General features: G+C 33.2%; 1 protein-coding gene across 3 annotated transcripts in view; it reads right to left on the reverse strand.

Moving 5' to 3' along the window:
* Positions 1-16,120, reverse strand: part of NAA15 (N-alpha-acetyltransferase 15, NatA auxiliary subunit) — a 76,914-nt gene that overhangs the window by 48,062 nt on the left and 12,732 nt on the right. The window contains exon 2 of one of the 3 annotated variants that reach the window (XM_074229275.1): positions 8,066-8,150. In XM_074229275.1, coding sequence (XP_074085376.1) covers positions 8,066-8,150 — 85 coding nt within the window. Of the gene's footprint in view, positions 1-5,787; positions 7,278-7,734; positions 8,043-8,065; positions 8,151-16,120 lie in introns of those variants that run through there. The other 2 variants (XM_074229274.1, XM_074229272.1) reach the window with 2 other exon arrangements.

Consider the following 16,120-nt stretch of genomic DNA (forward strand, 5'->3'; position numbering starts at 1 on the left):
ATATATAAATATATATATATATATGTATGTATGTATACATATATATATATGTATATATATAAAAATCAAAGGTCCCCATAATGAAGCTATCAGATATGGAACAAGCAGGTTTTTTATACAAGTGATATTCAACAATAGATCAACAACCATATCAATACCACTTCACAACTGGCTGAAAAATGTAAATAATATAGGATCCCACTAGGTTTATTGTTGGTTGGTTATGAAAAAAGAAACCATTTGATTTAGTAGAGGAAAAGACTGATTTTAAAACTCTCACCCAAATCTTTGAAATACATGACAAAAATAACTAATCAAAAATCCCCTGATCATAAACAGCAGGAGGAGAAAATTTAGTAATAAAAAGTTATGTAATTGTCACTGTGGGAAAGAAGATTATCTATTACAGAGTTCAAGTTGAAGAGTTTTTTTCTGTGGATGGTGAGATCCTCCAGATGCTATTGTTCATAGATAACAATGTGTTCATTGCATGAAAATCTTGAAGCAAAAACTTCTGAGCATCCTGGAAAAGAAATCTAAAGCCACTAAAAAGGGTTTTAAAAAGTCTGACCATCCACATACATAAAATTAAGTGGATAAAGAATGTTTAATGCCCATGTTATTACATAATTTGGAAGGTTTGTCCATCAATATGTGTAAGTGAGATAGACAATACTGATGGATGGTGAGTTGGGTCTGAAACTGGATAGGAAAAGAATGAGATAGCTTGACTTAGGAAAATTACAATGTTCCCTTAATGACTTCAACTTTCCCATGGAAACAAATGCCCATGTTTTATATACTGTATTATACCACTGCTGCTATATGGTATCTAGTCATGCAATACAACATTCTCCAAAGAATTAAAAATTAATGCTATACATAAGTCAAAGACAGATGTGTATGATGAGTCTGAGCAGGCAGCAACATATAATCAAAAAAGAACTTAAAATAAGACTAGGACTAAAATATACCATCAAGAAAATCTACAATAGGAAGAGAAGACAGGTTGTCAAGAACAAGCAAATGAAAAGAGGATATCCAGAGTGATCCACTGGTACCTTGATGTTTGAAGAAAGCTAGGAATGCTTTCACCTCCTGTGATGAACTTACAGAAGGACATGGACAAGGAGAGCACAAGGTAGTTGGGCATGGAGGGGCTGTGATCTGCATCCCTGGAGGAACTCACAGATCTACTTGAACATGAGAGACTCAGGTACAGGCTATCTTGAAAGTCTTAGCGCAGTTTTATGCTTTAGACTGAGGCTTAAGACTTCTGGGACATCCTGTGTATAAAGTACAAATGACAAATGCTAAAATTTAAGACTGAGTTCAGGAGAAAGGGAGAAAATATCAGGTGCATGCAGAACTGAAATCTAAATATAGAGGAAAGTAATCATTATGATTTTAGTTATGTAGAAATAGAATGAAATTGGAAATAGTAATAGAATCACTGATATAGTTGGTCTTCTGGGGTCCATCTAGTCCAATTCCCTCATTTTACAGATGAGAAAACTTGTCTAAGAAAGACTGGTTTATGCACAATCAAACACAGTAAGAATCAGAGGCAGGTTTTGAACCCTGGTCCTCTGACTGTAAAACTAGTTCTCTTTACATAGCACCACATACCTTCTGCTATTCTAGAACCTATATCCATGGCCTGGAGGTGAATGACTTAGAAAATCACAAATTAACAATATTTATGTTGTCTTGCATCTTTTATTTACTTTTGTCATACATTTCCCAATTACATTTTAATCTAGTTTAAAGCAGTAGGCACTTGTACCTACAAGTTTGACACCTCTGGTCTCCATTGTCAACAAGCATTTATTATGTATCATATATGGTTAATATTATCTACTGATATAAGACCATGCAATCTCACAGTATTAAAATGATTGGTTTCCATATCACAAAACCACTGTGCATGTGAAATTTCTTTATGAGGTCCCATGGCATGTCAGTAACTTAACTTCAGAAAGTTATCTAGGATCAGCCTATCTTAACACATAATTTGGCTACACAGTCAATGTTATGCTAATATTCTTTTGGGTTTTTGTTTGTTTGTTTATTTTTTTGTTTTAGGTTTTTGCAAGGCAGTGGGGTTAAGTGGCTTGCCCAAGGCCACACGGCTAGGTAATAGTGTCTGAGGCCGGATTTAAACCCAGGTACTCCTGACACCAGGGCCAGTGCTTTATCCACTGTGCCACCTAGCCACCCCTTATGCTAATATTCTAATGAAATATGGTCCAGGGGTCTTCAACATCAGCATTACTAAGACATTTTAATTTCTAATGAAGTAAATTTCAGTAGATATAACCAACATAAAGGTTCTGGGATTTGGAAGGGGGAGGTCCTCAATAATTTAGGAGTTTAGAGAGGTTCTAAAACCAAAGTTTGTGTAGCTTTATGCATAAAATGTATAGTTCTTTGTATAATTATAGATTTATGCATAAAATTATCTTTAAATATATGGGTATACCATCTCATAATTTAATCTTGGTTTCTAAGTATAAAGTACTCTTTAGGCACTAGGGATATAAGTGGTCATTTGATCTCTCATAGATGGAGAACCTAGCCTTCTGGAAAGAGTCCAATCCATTTCTTTCTAGATAGATCCAATTTTTAGCCAGTTCTTCCTCATACCAAACCTAAACACTTATGGATATTCATATTCGTTCCACTCTGAGGACAAACAGAACAATTCTACTATCTTCTCCACAAGGCTTTCAAATATTTAAAGTACACTTAACAGGACTCCCCAATTGCATCAAAGATTACTTTGTGACAGATCTTTTAGCATCCTGTACCCTCCTCATGTTTCTTCAGTTTACAAATATCCTTCATAACTGTGGTGCCCTAAACTGAAAACAATACTCTAGATGAGGTTGAATAAGGGCAGAGAATGAATGTTCATATTCTTATTCTTGGAAGTTGTGCTTCCTTTCATATAGGTCCAAAGTTGCTAAAAATAGCATGTCCACTCAAAACCCTAGATTATTTTCAGATCTCCTCTCTTCCCATTTTATGATGTGAAATTAAAAACTAATTAATACTGATTGAATTTTAAATATAAAACTTTAGACCTTAAGTATAAAACCTTAGTTAACTTAATGAATTTCATTTTGCAGATTCTACCCAACAGTTTAGAACCCACCACTACATGCCTATATGAATCTGGGTGCTTGTATAAAATATAAATATGCATATACATTTTATATTAATAATGTATGTTAGAAAAACAAATTTTAAAATGAGATAATGATGAAATTTTAAAAATTTAATTTTATTCATTAACAGTACAAAAATCCTTTTGGCTCACACTACATTTTTTTCATTAAAATAATGCTTTTAGTGAGAACAATGTGATTGTGCTTTATTATTTTGGAAAATCATGGTTTAACATTCTGTTATACAACAACTTCACTATGCTGTCTTAAATTGTTTCTTTGAATTCTTTATTTTAATGACTGTCAAAACTGGGGGCAAAAAAAAAAACTGGGGACAGGAAGAATCTTACAAAGATCACCATCTATTAACAAAATAAAGGTTTTTGTTGAAGTTCAGGGAACAAACTTCCCTCTCCTTTGAGGTAAATAAGTTGTTCTTGCCAGGCAATTAAAAGGCACTGAATTTTTCTATTTTATTAAATGGTTTCAAAATCCATCTAAACTCTTCATTTGAAAATTTTTTCAATAGGCTAAAAAAACTCTAATGTTTTTTTTAAATATACAAATATGAGAGTTTTCATAGGTGAAACATTCACATTATTTTTGATAACAAAAGTTTTTATTTTTATTCTTATGGCTTGACACCATAATTAGTTAATATTTTAAGATACAGTATACATTTAAACTTAAGTTTCATTGTTTGTGGTAATGGGGGAGGGGGAAGGAAAGAAAAGATACAATTGTTGCCAAGGTTGTGGTAGTACAGGCACACTGTTGCACACTTGATGGAAATATGAATTGATCCAGACATTCTGTAAACAATTTGAAATTATAACCACTACAGTATGCAGGCACACATAGAGTTATTGTTACAGTCAAACTGGAAACTAAGGGAATGCCCATCAACTGGAGAATGGCTGAACAAATGATGATACAAATGGAATGAAATATTATTTCAAAATACGAAATGATGAAAGATACTATTTTAGAGAAACCTGGGAAGAACAGTGTGAAGTGAGAAGAAAGAGGGGAAACAGTTTACATAAAAACAATCTTGTAAAGATAAACAAATTTGACATATAAAAGAACTCTGATCAACACAAGTGATTCACTATGATTCCAGAGGACCATTAAGGAAGGTGCAGAATAAGACATTTTTTTAGACACTGCCAATGTGGGGATTTGTTTTGCGTGACCAAATATATGTTAGAAGGGATGTTTCCCTCCTTTACATGAGGTGGAGAGAAAAGTGAAAAGGACAGACCGCTCCCCAACCCATAAAAAGGGAAAAGAGGGAAGTACATGACCTATATGAAATAATGCACAGCAAACTAAGTAGAATCAAGAAAATAATATCCACAGTAAACTACAACTATCCAAAGAACAACATGCTATAAAATTTAAAAAGTAACTGATATGAAATTATAAAGAAAAAGTAGGACTCAAAGATATATGAGAAGACACCCCCTATCAGAGGTCCACAGGGGTTAACAAATTGTACATGTTTTCAGTTTTTACAAAAGTATTGTTTGAATTGTTTCCCCTTCCCCCAAAAAAATTCTATTTCACATAAGGGAATGTCTCTTTGGGAGAGGTCAAGTAAAAAATAAACAGGATATTAGAGGGAGGAGTTAATGGGATATTATGTTAATAAAAAACTTATTTAAAAAAGGAAAAGAGAATCTTAAGATGAAAAAGACAGCTTTGAAAATTTTATTTTAAAAGAAAAGTTGCCAATAATTGATATTTGCAATTTCATGTATAAATCCTTTCTATTTTACTATGCATATAGAAATATTTATTATGTTATACCTAAGTTCAGAAAAAGAAATATATTCACATAAAACTTCATCTCTCCATTTTCACTTATTCTATCTCTTCTAATAAGATGTATCCATTTAGTCGGTCAATCATGTTTTCATTTCAAAAAATTTCAGTTCTATAAAAGTCTTCTCTTTTCACTAGGACCCCTATTTCCTCTTGCCTACTGTCTGAATTTGGGGCATATGTATATAAATATTTAGAGGAGAGGACAGCTAAGTGGTCCAGGGCATGTGGCCCTGGAGTAAGAAGGACCTGAGCTCAAATTCATCCTCAGACACTTGATACTTAATAGTTGTGTGACCCTGGGTAAGTCACGTAACCCCATTGATACTCAAAAACAAAACCCAACAATCTTAAAAATATAGTTAGGGGTATGGATTTTTATCATTGGCTCCTATCTTGGGTTCTGTCTCCTGTAAACTTCTAAATCTTTCAACCATTATTCCACCCTGATTACAACTATACTCAAAGGTAATTGATGTGGGGGGTATACCCAAATAATCTAACCTTTTTCATCTAAAGACCTTTTTGAAGATATTAAGCAACTGTATCTTTACCAGTTCTTGTTAGATGTCTTTGATCACGGACCTCAGGGGTAGCTAGGTGGCACAGTGGATAGAGCACCAGCCCTGGAGTCATGAGGACCTGAGTTCAAATCCAGCCTCAGACATGTAATAATTACCTAGGTAGCTATGTGACCTTGGGCAGGTCACTTAACAGCATTGCCTTGCCCCACCCCAAACTATTAACCCTACATTCAGCCAAGGTCTAAACTCATTTTTAGATATACTACCTTTTTAGCAAGCTCTTCTGTTCACTATCTAGATCAATTTTTCTCTTCAGAATCCTTTGCCTTCCAGTTGCTAACAGTTAAGGAAAATATATTTGTCTCAATAATTTAAAGAGATTCCCCCCCACCAAAAAAAATGGAAAAGAGAATTGTGATACAAAATCTACATGAACTGATGTGGAGTGAAATGAACAAATTTAAAAAACAAACAATAATTACAACATAAAGAACAACACACCAAAAAAAATCAAAAGTAAATATATTGAAATTATCAAGATTAAGACCTCATAACATTTGATAATCCTTTTTTAGGTTTCTTCTGGCATTATCATAGATCCCTACATGAATCACCACAAGTGCAGTATGGTCTGTTTGACATATATTGGGAGGTTCCCTTTTGTTGGACATAAGTCCAGGGAATATAACAAATTTCTCAACTGTAAGTTATCAGGTCAACTCCTTAGGCTCTCTAAGGGAAGGAATCACCTATTTCTTTTCCTCCTACTCTGGCTATCACTTCCATTCTATGCATTCCTACCAAGGATCAAGTCTCCCTTCTACCACCTCAGATAGTTCTTTACTTGCATTTAAGCTTAAATTATATTAAGGAACTCATCCTTCATCCCTACCATCCTGGAGTGGAGGAGTACTTATGAGATATTTTTACCTCTTCCTCCAAAAAGGAGATCAGTATACATTTGAAAGACAGATAAAGAGTCTCCATTTCAGTTGATATTTTCAGACTTGGTTGGCTGTTGACTTGTGGGTGTTAAATACCTTATAACATCACTCAGGTTTTTTTTACCTTGTTCTCAAAACAACTCCACAGCTACATTCCAGCTGTATGCGAAAGAAGAAGCAGGAAAGCAATGGCAACAGCAATATAAGCAGAAAAGCACAAAAAAAAGAGACTTAATACTATATAATATGCAACCTGGCCAAAGAGAACAGTTGAGAAAATGTACTTCCCTCAACTCTTTGTAAAGTATAGGCCTTCAGATACAACCGAAACAATTGGCTTTTGCCAAACAATTTTCTTTCACTCTTTCTTTCTGTAATCTTTCTTACAAAGAATGGTTCTCTGGATTGGGGAAGAGGAGGGGATACATTCATGAATGGTCATTATAAAAAACAAAAGGTATCAAAAACAGTAAAATTGACAAGTTCCACATATATCAAATTAACTTCCCTTCTGATGTAAAATTATCACAAGTTGTCATTTGAGGCCTGCTATTTAAATCCAACCAATAGGGTAAAAAAAATTATATGAGCAAAATTCCAAGACAAATTCAGCATATTTTTCACAGGAGGAAAATAATATTATTCCTCACCCCAAAATTAAAACAAGTAAGTCTCAAAATGAAAAGAAGTATTTTATGAAATAAAACAAAACAGGGATGTCCAACCTGTTAGCTCTTCTGGCCTGCATTGTCAACAAAAACTTGTCATGGGTCATATGTAGAATTTAAAATAAAAAAAATTAATTTGTACTTAATGTTTATTTTAACATTTTATTATTTATTAATTTTGAATAATTGATTTATTAATATTAACATAATTAATGTTATCATATTATTAAATTCTATATATGCCCCTTAATAAGTTTTTGTTGGGACAATGCAGCCCAGGACAGCTTATGGGTTGGATACCTGTGGTCTAGAAGATATAAAAATAATTTGTATGTTCTGATGGTTTCACATGGTACAAAATATAGAAGTTAGGGGCCAATAATAAAAGAAATATTCTTAGCAAAGAAGGTGAAGAATTTGAGGATTAATACCAGGAACATACAAGTAAAAACAAAGGAAACATAAAAGCTGCAATATTATTCTACCAAATAAATTAGAGGTAAAAGAAAATTCTGGATATCCAGTCTTGGCAGAAAATAACACTGGTCCAACCAATATAGTTTCACAACAACACTATTAATAAATTATAACCAAGGCCCACCTTAAATTGCAGGATGGTGACTGTTTCCTCTGACTGTCCCTAGCCAATGGGAAGGTAGACTGACGAAGTCACACAATGGCAGCAAAGAAGGCAGAGAATTACTAAATGAGGCAATATTCCTGAGTCAGATTTTCATAAATCTACAATTCTGGATGAATAAAACAAATTCATTCCCTAATTCTGCCAATTCTAAGTTTAAATTCTGCTAGGTGAAGTATGTTCCTCAATAGAAATAACTACTAATTATCTAAAAGTATATTACTTTAAATAAGTTTATAACTACAACATAAAACAACTATTATCCAGAATACTTAAAAATATTTAAACTCACCTCCATGCTCTGCAAATTTGGGATTTGAGAGGATTTGTTTACAAAACTTCAATCCATTCCTGTATTGTTTATGTTCATAACATCTCTGTTAATAAAAAAAATCAGAAAACAAGTTTAGCAATAATTGTTAATTATTATTTTCAGTACAATAATAAAAGGTCTCAGCAAATAGAGAGTTTTACTTGTAGCCGGGGGGAAGAAAGGACTCAAGATCTGTCATTGCCACATTGTAACTGTGTGATGATAGATGGTTCACTTATTTTATTTGTCTCTAAGTAACTTTTTAAACTAAAATGTTCTGAGGAATGATAGATCTTTATCAGAAGATGCCTTACAAAATAACTATTGAGATTTTAACATGGACAGAATCACAAATCAGACCTCCAACATGGTCACCAAAATGAAAAAATAAAACTGGTCACTATAATTTTATAAAAATGTCACTCTCCAAAAATAATTAACTTCAGTTGAAGGAGTATCTGAAAAAGACTCACATAAATCATTGGTTTTCTGAATGCTACCAATAAAACCCAGGAGGAAGAACTAGAAGCAGTAATTAAGTGCAAATAACTACAAAAATGTAATAAAATATGTGGGAATCCATTTACCAAATATACAATGCAGGATTTAAAGGAAAATAAAAACATCCAAATTAACTTACATATTCAGAACATGCCAAACTATCAAATGATTACTTTATAGAATTGGAGAAAAACAATTTCATTCAGCACTTTAAAATGTTAAGAATCTCAAGGGAAATCATGAAAAAAAAAGTGGGAAGCAAAAAGGTCAAGCAGTACCAAGAGAACTCAAACTATGTAAACTATATTAAACTATGTAATACTGATTAAAAACCAAAAGTTATTAGTGGGGCAGATTACATAAAAAGTAAATAGAAACAATGTCACAAAAGTATTCAATAAACCTAAGCATCTCAATTATTGCAATAAGGACTTATTACTTAAAAACTGATGGAAAAACTGGAAAGCTGCCTGGAAGAAACTAGTTTAAGAACCACTTTTTCATACAGTGTAGCATAGTAGCTTTCAAATAGATACATGGCCTACATATAAAAGGTTGTATCACAAATTAAAGGAGCAGGGAAGGTGGTATCTTCTACAACTATGAATGGCAAGATAGTTCTTGACTAAAGAGGAGAAAGATGATCACAGGAAAAAAGACACTTTTGAATACATAAAGTTTCATAAAAACCTTATTCAAAATCAATTCAGCTTGAACTAGAAAGCAAACAACAAGCTGGGGAGAAAATCTCTCTGATAAATGTATGGTATCTCAAATTTCTAAAGAACTATTCAAATATGTAAAAGAATGAGTCATTATTCACAAAAGCCAAGATGCAAACAAGTAATTCTCCAAAGATTCTAAGGTTCTATCTCACACCCATCATATTGAAAATAAAATAGAAAAATGATAACTGTTGGAAGTGTGCCCACAAGAACCTTTAACATTTGTAAGAGAAAATATATAAAGAGGTAAATAAGAACCAAGTAATTTTGGGAATTGGGAATGTGAAAGGACATCAGGAACTGGGCAGTATGCTCTAGTTAACCAGTAATATTACTATAACTTATATAAACAAAAATATAGCAGAATAGCTGAACAAATTATCATATTTGAATGTAATTGTGCAATATAAAAATGAGAGAGAATCATGGAAAGACTTATATGAACTGCTACAAAAAAATCAGTAGAACCAGAATAATTTCTACGACTACAACAGTGTTTGTAAAAACAATTTTGAACCATTCAAGAACTCTGACCAATGTAACAATAGCAGAATGACATATTTTTAGACATAAGAAATATATTAATAAATTTTACTTGAATGAAACAGAGGGCTGGGGGTAAAGCGGAGTGAGAAGAAAGAAGGAAGGGAGGGAGAGAGGGAGGGAGGAAAGGAAGGGAGGAAGACCATTAGTAAAATATTTCTAAAATACAGAGAAGGAAAAGCTGTGGGAGAAACAAATGGGAGTTTTAGAACTACGATATTTTATTATATACATTTTAAAAATCGAGCTTTCTGTAATAAGAATTCATGTTGTACATAATTCCTTTTTTCCTGTTCCTTATATATAGAATATTTGATGTCTGCCAAGTTCATAAGATGTTGTATAATAATCAATATAAACAACAAAAAACTGATACAAAAGAGGGCAAACAGGTTAATTTGATACTGCAAAGAATTTACTATACCTTTAGAAACTATAAATAATGGAAGTTCAGTTTTTCATACAATCTCTTTTATTCTTTATATCCTGAATGTTCATTTACTCATCCAATATTTGTAGCAAAGGGAAGGAATAAGCATACTGGTGGGTAGCAAAGAGAAGAACTGGGCTAGCAATCAATGTGCCATAGGTGTAAAAAATTAGTGGTGTCAAAAAGTAAGAGAAGTAATGGTCAACTCTTCTTTAACCTGAGTGCTAGCTAGGCTAACAGTTGACTGAGTTTTGTAAAAAGTTTTCCCTAGAACTTTGGCTTACTTCCAGGAAAAGTATTAAAGGTTAATTAGGAACTATATATAAAATAAACAAACATCTGGAAGTTATATGCCAACCTTAGGTTATGTTAGAAAATCCCAAAGAACATCAACACATTTGAAAAGTTTACTTGGACTAAAATTTTGTAATGAGTGCTCTATTAGAAATTCATTCCAATTCATTGTTCATAGAGCTGCCAAGGTGATTTTCCTAAAGTTTATGTCTGACCATATTACAAGAAGGCATGAATGAACTGCCCAGATTTAGGAAAAAAGAGCAAAGTAAAAGTTAAGAGAATCGAATAGGCACCACCTAAAATGAAAAGTTGTAGGAATGCTATAGTCAAAATGCTGAGCTTCCGTAGCCTATAAATAGCTGGAAAGAGTTCAAGTATTAAGGAATAATAGTTTCTACTAGAAATGAGTGGAGATACTGAAATGCTATATTCCAAAAGGCAAAAGATATAAACTTGCAACTAAGAATAACTATGCCTGCAGAAAACTGTGTATAAACTTACAGGGGGGAAAATGACCTTTAATGGAATAGAGAACTTGCAAGAATTCCTGAAGACCAGTCTTGGCTCCTGATAGAGGCAAATTTATTTGAGCAAGTAGAAGGGGCTGTATAAAGATGAAGAGCCAATTAAAAAAACCAAGTATCCCTTTAGTACTATGATGACTTCCGAAAGTATAGAGGGGAGTAGCTAGATAGCACAGTAGATAGAGCACACGCCTTGGAGTCAGGAGAACTTGAGTTCAAATCTGGTCTCAGACACGCAATATTTGCTTAGCTGTGTGACCTCGAGCAAGTCACTTAACCCCATTATTGCCATGCAAAAAAAAAAACCTAAAAAAAATCTGAAAGTGAAAATTTTTGGGGGGGAGGACATGTCAAAGAAGAAAATGATCAGAGAGAACAAACTAGGGAAAAACAGAAAAGGAAAAAAAGCAGGAGAGGAACTTATCTAACATAATCAAGATACCCAAGAAGTTTATTAAAAAAAGGAGGAGGGATGGGTATCACTTGAACCTCACTTTCACCTGAAACAGTCAAAGGAAGGTAAAATACATACAAAAACACGCAGATTGATATAGAAATGCATTCAATTAAACAAGGAAAAATGAGGAAATTGGTAAGACCAGGTAGAGTCCAGAAAAGAACAGTGAATGAGGGAGATGAACTGAGAAAATAAAAGTAAAGAAAAAGAGTGGTTAGAAGATGTAATTAGACAATTTGGGGGTATCTGCGATGAAGAATACCATCTATATCTAGAGAAAGAATTGTGAAGTTTGAACAAGGACAAGTACCTTTAATTTTTTTTTAAAAAATTGTTATTTTATTATGTAATTTTGGTCTCTCTTATACTTTATTTTTCTTCCTTAAGGATATGATCTCTGTCTCATCACATTCAACTTACATCAGTGTATACCATGGAAACAACATAAAGACTAACAGACTACCTTCTCTGGGGGTGGGGGGGGGGGGTAGGGAAGTGAGATTAGGGAGAAAATTGTAAAATTCAACATAAATTTATTTTAAAAAAAGAAGATGTGATTGGAGTCTGGATGAGAGAAAAGGTGAAGTAGACTAGAAGCAGGTTATATGAAGCTTGAATCAGTAGTACAAAGTATATTTTTCTCTTACCAGAGGAAAACAGAAGAAAATGTCCAAGAGATAGAATAGGATATAATTTTAAAATTAAAACTGTGAAAGTGAATGAAATAAACTTACTCATAAAAATGGAAAAGGATAAATGGATAAGAAATCAGAGTACAAGTATACTTCATTTTATTGTACTTCACAAGTATTATATTTTTTTACAAACTGAAGTTTTGTGACAATCTTGCAACAAGCAAGTCTATCGGTACCATTTTTCTATTTTTTTATTTTATTTTTTTTAGGTTTTTGCAAGGCAAATGGGGTTAAGTGGCTTGCCCAAGGCCACACAGCTAGATAATTATTTGATTTGATAGGTTCTACTTGAGCTTGTGCTTTTAAAATCCAAATTATTACCTCCAAAAAACCATGCAGGATTGGAATCCACCAACAGAGGAAGAGATCTATAAATATTAATTATATTATCCCTAACATAGTGCCCCATACATAGCATGTATTGAATAAGTGCCTGTTAAACCAAAATAAGAATCAGGACAAGGCTACTAAAAACTGACTTTATGAGAAATGATTGTTGATGACAAGTGAGGCATCACAGATTTTCAGTGTTGGAAAGGATTTCAAAGACTATTCAATAAAGAACGGAATAGAAATGCTTTGCAAGTCACTTCCAAAATTTAGGAAATTATCTTTAACATTCATGGTTTTTTTTTTTTAGATTTTCTAAGGCAATGGGGTTAAGTGGCTTGCCCAAGGCCACACGACTAGGTAATGATTAAGTGTCTGAGGCCACATTTGAACTCAGGTACTTTTGACTCCAAGGCCAGTACTCTATCCACTGCGCCACCTAGCTGCTCCAATGGTTTTGTTTTTAATAACTGTCCTCATCCCAATCTGAAATGCCAACAGTTAATGATATAAAATGGATTTATATCTAAAGAAGCATAGAGTTTATTATAAATATGAACAAGAAGGAATTCTACTCCTCAGTTTCTTACAGTCTCCTTTCCTAATCATGCCCAGTTGACTATCTCCAGTAGAAAATAGTATCAGATCAGGATCCCTAGAAAAGCTGGACTGGGATTAGTTATGCAAGTAACTCACCTCATCCCAATGGTATCATAATTATGAGAAGCAAAAATTTGGCAGATGATTCCTCTTCCATTCCCCAAACAGGGCAAAAAACATCAATCTTTTTTCAACACATTATCAACCCTAACTCAACAGGTGGCAGAAATGGCTTCTCCTACTGGAATTCAATAGTATATACTGGAATGAAATCATTAAGCATCTAAGGATTTATCAAACTTTGTCCTAATCCAAGATCATGGCAGAAAATGACAGTACCTTGTCCAAAATCACATGGGTAACAGTTGCAGGATTAAAAACTAGCCCTAGAAATTCCCCAGAGAGTATATTGTTCTTTCCATTAAGCCTTACTGGGTACTGTCCATTGAAACCTTCATCTGAGGGGCAGCTAGATGGCACAGTGGATAGAGCACAAACCCTGGAGTCAGGAGGACCTAAGCTCAAATCTGTACTCAGACACTAAATACTTACTTAACTGTCTGACCTTGAACAAATCACTTAACCCCACATTTCCTTGCCAAAAGAAAAGAGACCTTCATCTGAATAAAACCAAGGATATAATAATTGGAATAAATGCTCATTTGGGGGAAATTTTGGGTAAACTGAAAAGAAATTTGAACTTATATATATGCCACAATAACTCCAAATTTATACACATATTTGTATAATTATGTGGTTATATCTATGGGTGTGTGTGTGTGTGTGTGTTTATATATATTTAAAGTAGAAGAGAATTAATGGAGATAATCTGCACAACCATGTCAAGATAAAGATTCTCAGCTATACAAAGGTTAAAAATGATCATGATCAATGAATAACTTCAAATTTCATAAAATTTAGAAAACTTTTGCAAGTACAAAATGAATAACCCTGAAATTTGAAGAGAAGTACATTGTACCAAAAGAACTAGATATATCAACTGATGCATTTTTAAAGACATTTAAAACTTATAAAGACTTGGGTTTTCTATGACTTTTTCCTATTTCTTTTTTTTTAAGGTTTTTGCAAGGCAAATGGGGTTAAGTGGCTTGCCCAAAGCCACACAACTAGGTAATTATTAAGTGCCTGAGGTCGAATTTGAACTCAGGTGCTCCTGACTCCAGGGCCGGTGCTCCATCCACTGCACCACCTAGCCACCCCTTCTTATGTCTTTCTTATCTACATTCCTTAACATTCTAAAGATTTTTCAAATACAAAATAAGTGAATGGAGAAAGTAGTCCTACCTATAAGGACCAGATATCAAATAGAATTTTATACTTTGTTGTACAAGGAAATGTTCTTTCATTTATTTCTACCAGATTGCTTCTCTGTTGAGTATTAGTAGTCTTTTCCATTTGGAGGATCAACAGAATTTATCAAACATTTATAAAACAGTAAAATAAAATTTTAATGTTAAATGTAGTTTTTTCTTGTTATTCAGATTTTTAGAATTGCTAATCAGGATGTCACAATAATATGGATTTGCTTGTAGCCTCACTCATAAAATGTCCAAGAGATTTTCTAATAAGCAAATTTTAGAATAAGAAATATCCCATCTGACTCACTGAATGGTAAATTTTCAGACAGTGAACTTAATGATGTAAATGTTATGACTGTAATGTGTGAAACAGAGCTTATTTGATTCCAGCAATGAGTCCATCAGTGATGTTACTTATATACAGCAGACAATCTAAAAGTCATTAGCAAGGAGATTCACAAACAAGTTTATGACAAGAGATGTCTGAAAAGTAAAAATAATTCTTCTTGGCAATGAGAGTATATGGTCACTTACAATAACTAAACATTATACTTCAATCTGGTCCTACCCCATATTAGTGAGTCAATGCATATAAATATGTGGAAATGTATAAAAGAAGACGGCCAATGAGTATGAATCGATCTGTTACATTAAAAGAAATAGAAAAGTTCATTGTTCTTATTGTCACATTGGTCTTGTGATTTTATCAGTGGAAGAAAACATGTCTTTGTTCAATAAAATTAATCTGCATTATCAGTTTCTACAAGTAATGAATTACTATTGCTTTGACCTGAAAAATTAAAACAAAAATTTTTGGAATGCTTTATTGAAATTTGTCAGAAAGTACATATATTCTTGAGGTATACATAACTATTGATGAGCAATTGATGTCAGGAAAACACTGTAAATAAATACCTTTTCAATGCCTTCTTCCACTTGGGAAAAGACAATATTGAAAGCAAGAATACTGAAGTACCTTTAGTTGTACTGTTGAATCTCATGAAACTACTACTCAACAAAGGCTACAATGTAACACATCACAATTTTTTACATCCCTTGATCTCTTCTTCAGACTTGCAAACTAAAGGTGAAATGCATTTGGGATTAATGGTCAAAACTATGGAGAACTTCCAGAAGTAATAATAAAGGCATGTAGGTCACTGTATGAAATTCTTGTTTTGAAAGCTACAGAGAAGCCAAGCTAATTTCATTTGACTTAATAGATTCAAGTTCGTACCTATTTATGACTATCTTCCATCCAGATGCTCAGATTTCAGCAGACAACAACCCAAAGCAAAAGCTAGACATTGCCCTATTTTATAGTCAAAATAGCAAAGGAGTAAGATGCTCTTGACCAAATCACAAGGGATTACTTACTGAAAGCAGCAAGATGGCTTCTTCATGGTTTTTTAAACAAGATTCTAGATGTGGCCTCCATCAAGAGCTGAATAATGTATTAAAAAGTTTCATTACATTAAAAATGTAATCCTAACATTGGGACAGCTAGGTAGCAGGCATAGTAGATAAGCATGACAGGCCTACATCTTCATGAATTCAAATTCAGTCTCAGAAACTTACTAGGCTTTATGATTCTGGGCAAACCATGCTATTTG

The sequence above is a fragment of the Macrotis lagotis genome, chromosome 3 (assembly GCF_037893015.1).
Source record: "Macrotis lagotis isolate mMagLag1 chromosome 3, bilby.v1.9.chrom.fasta, whole genome shotgun sequence".
Lineage (NCBI taxonomy): Eukaryota > Metazoa > Chordata > Mammalia > Peramelemorphia > Peramelidae > Macrotis > Macrotis lagotis.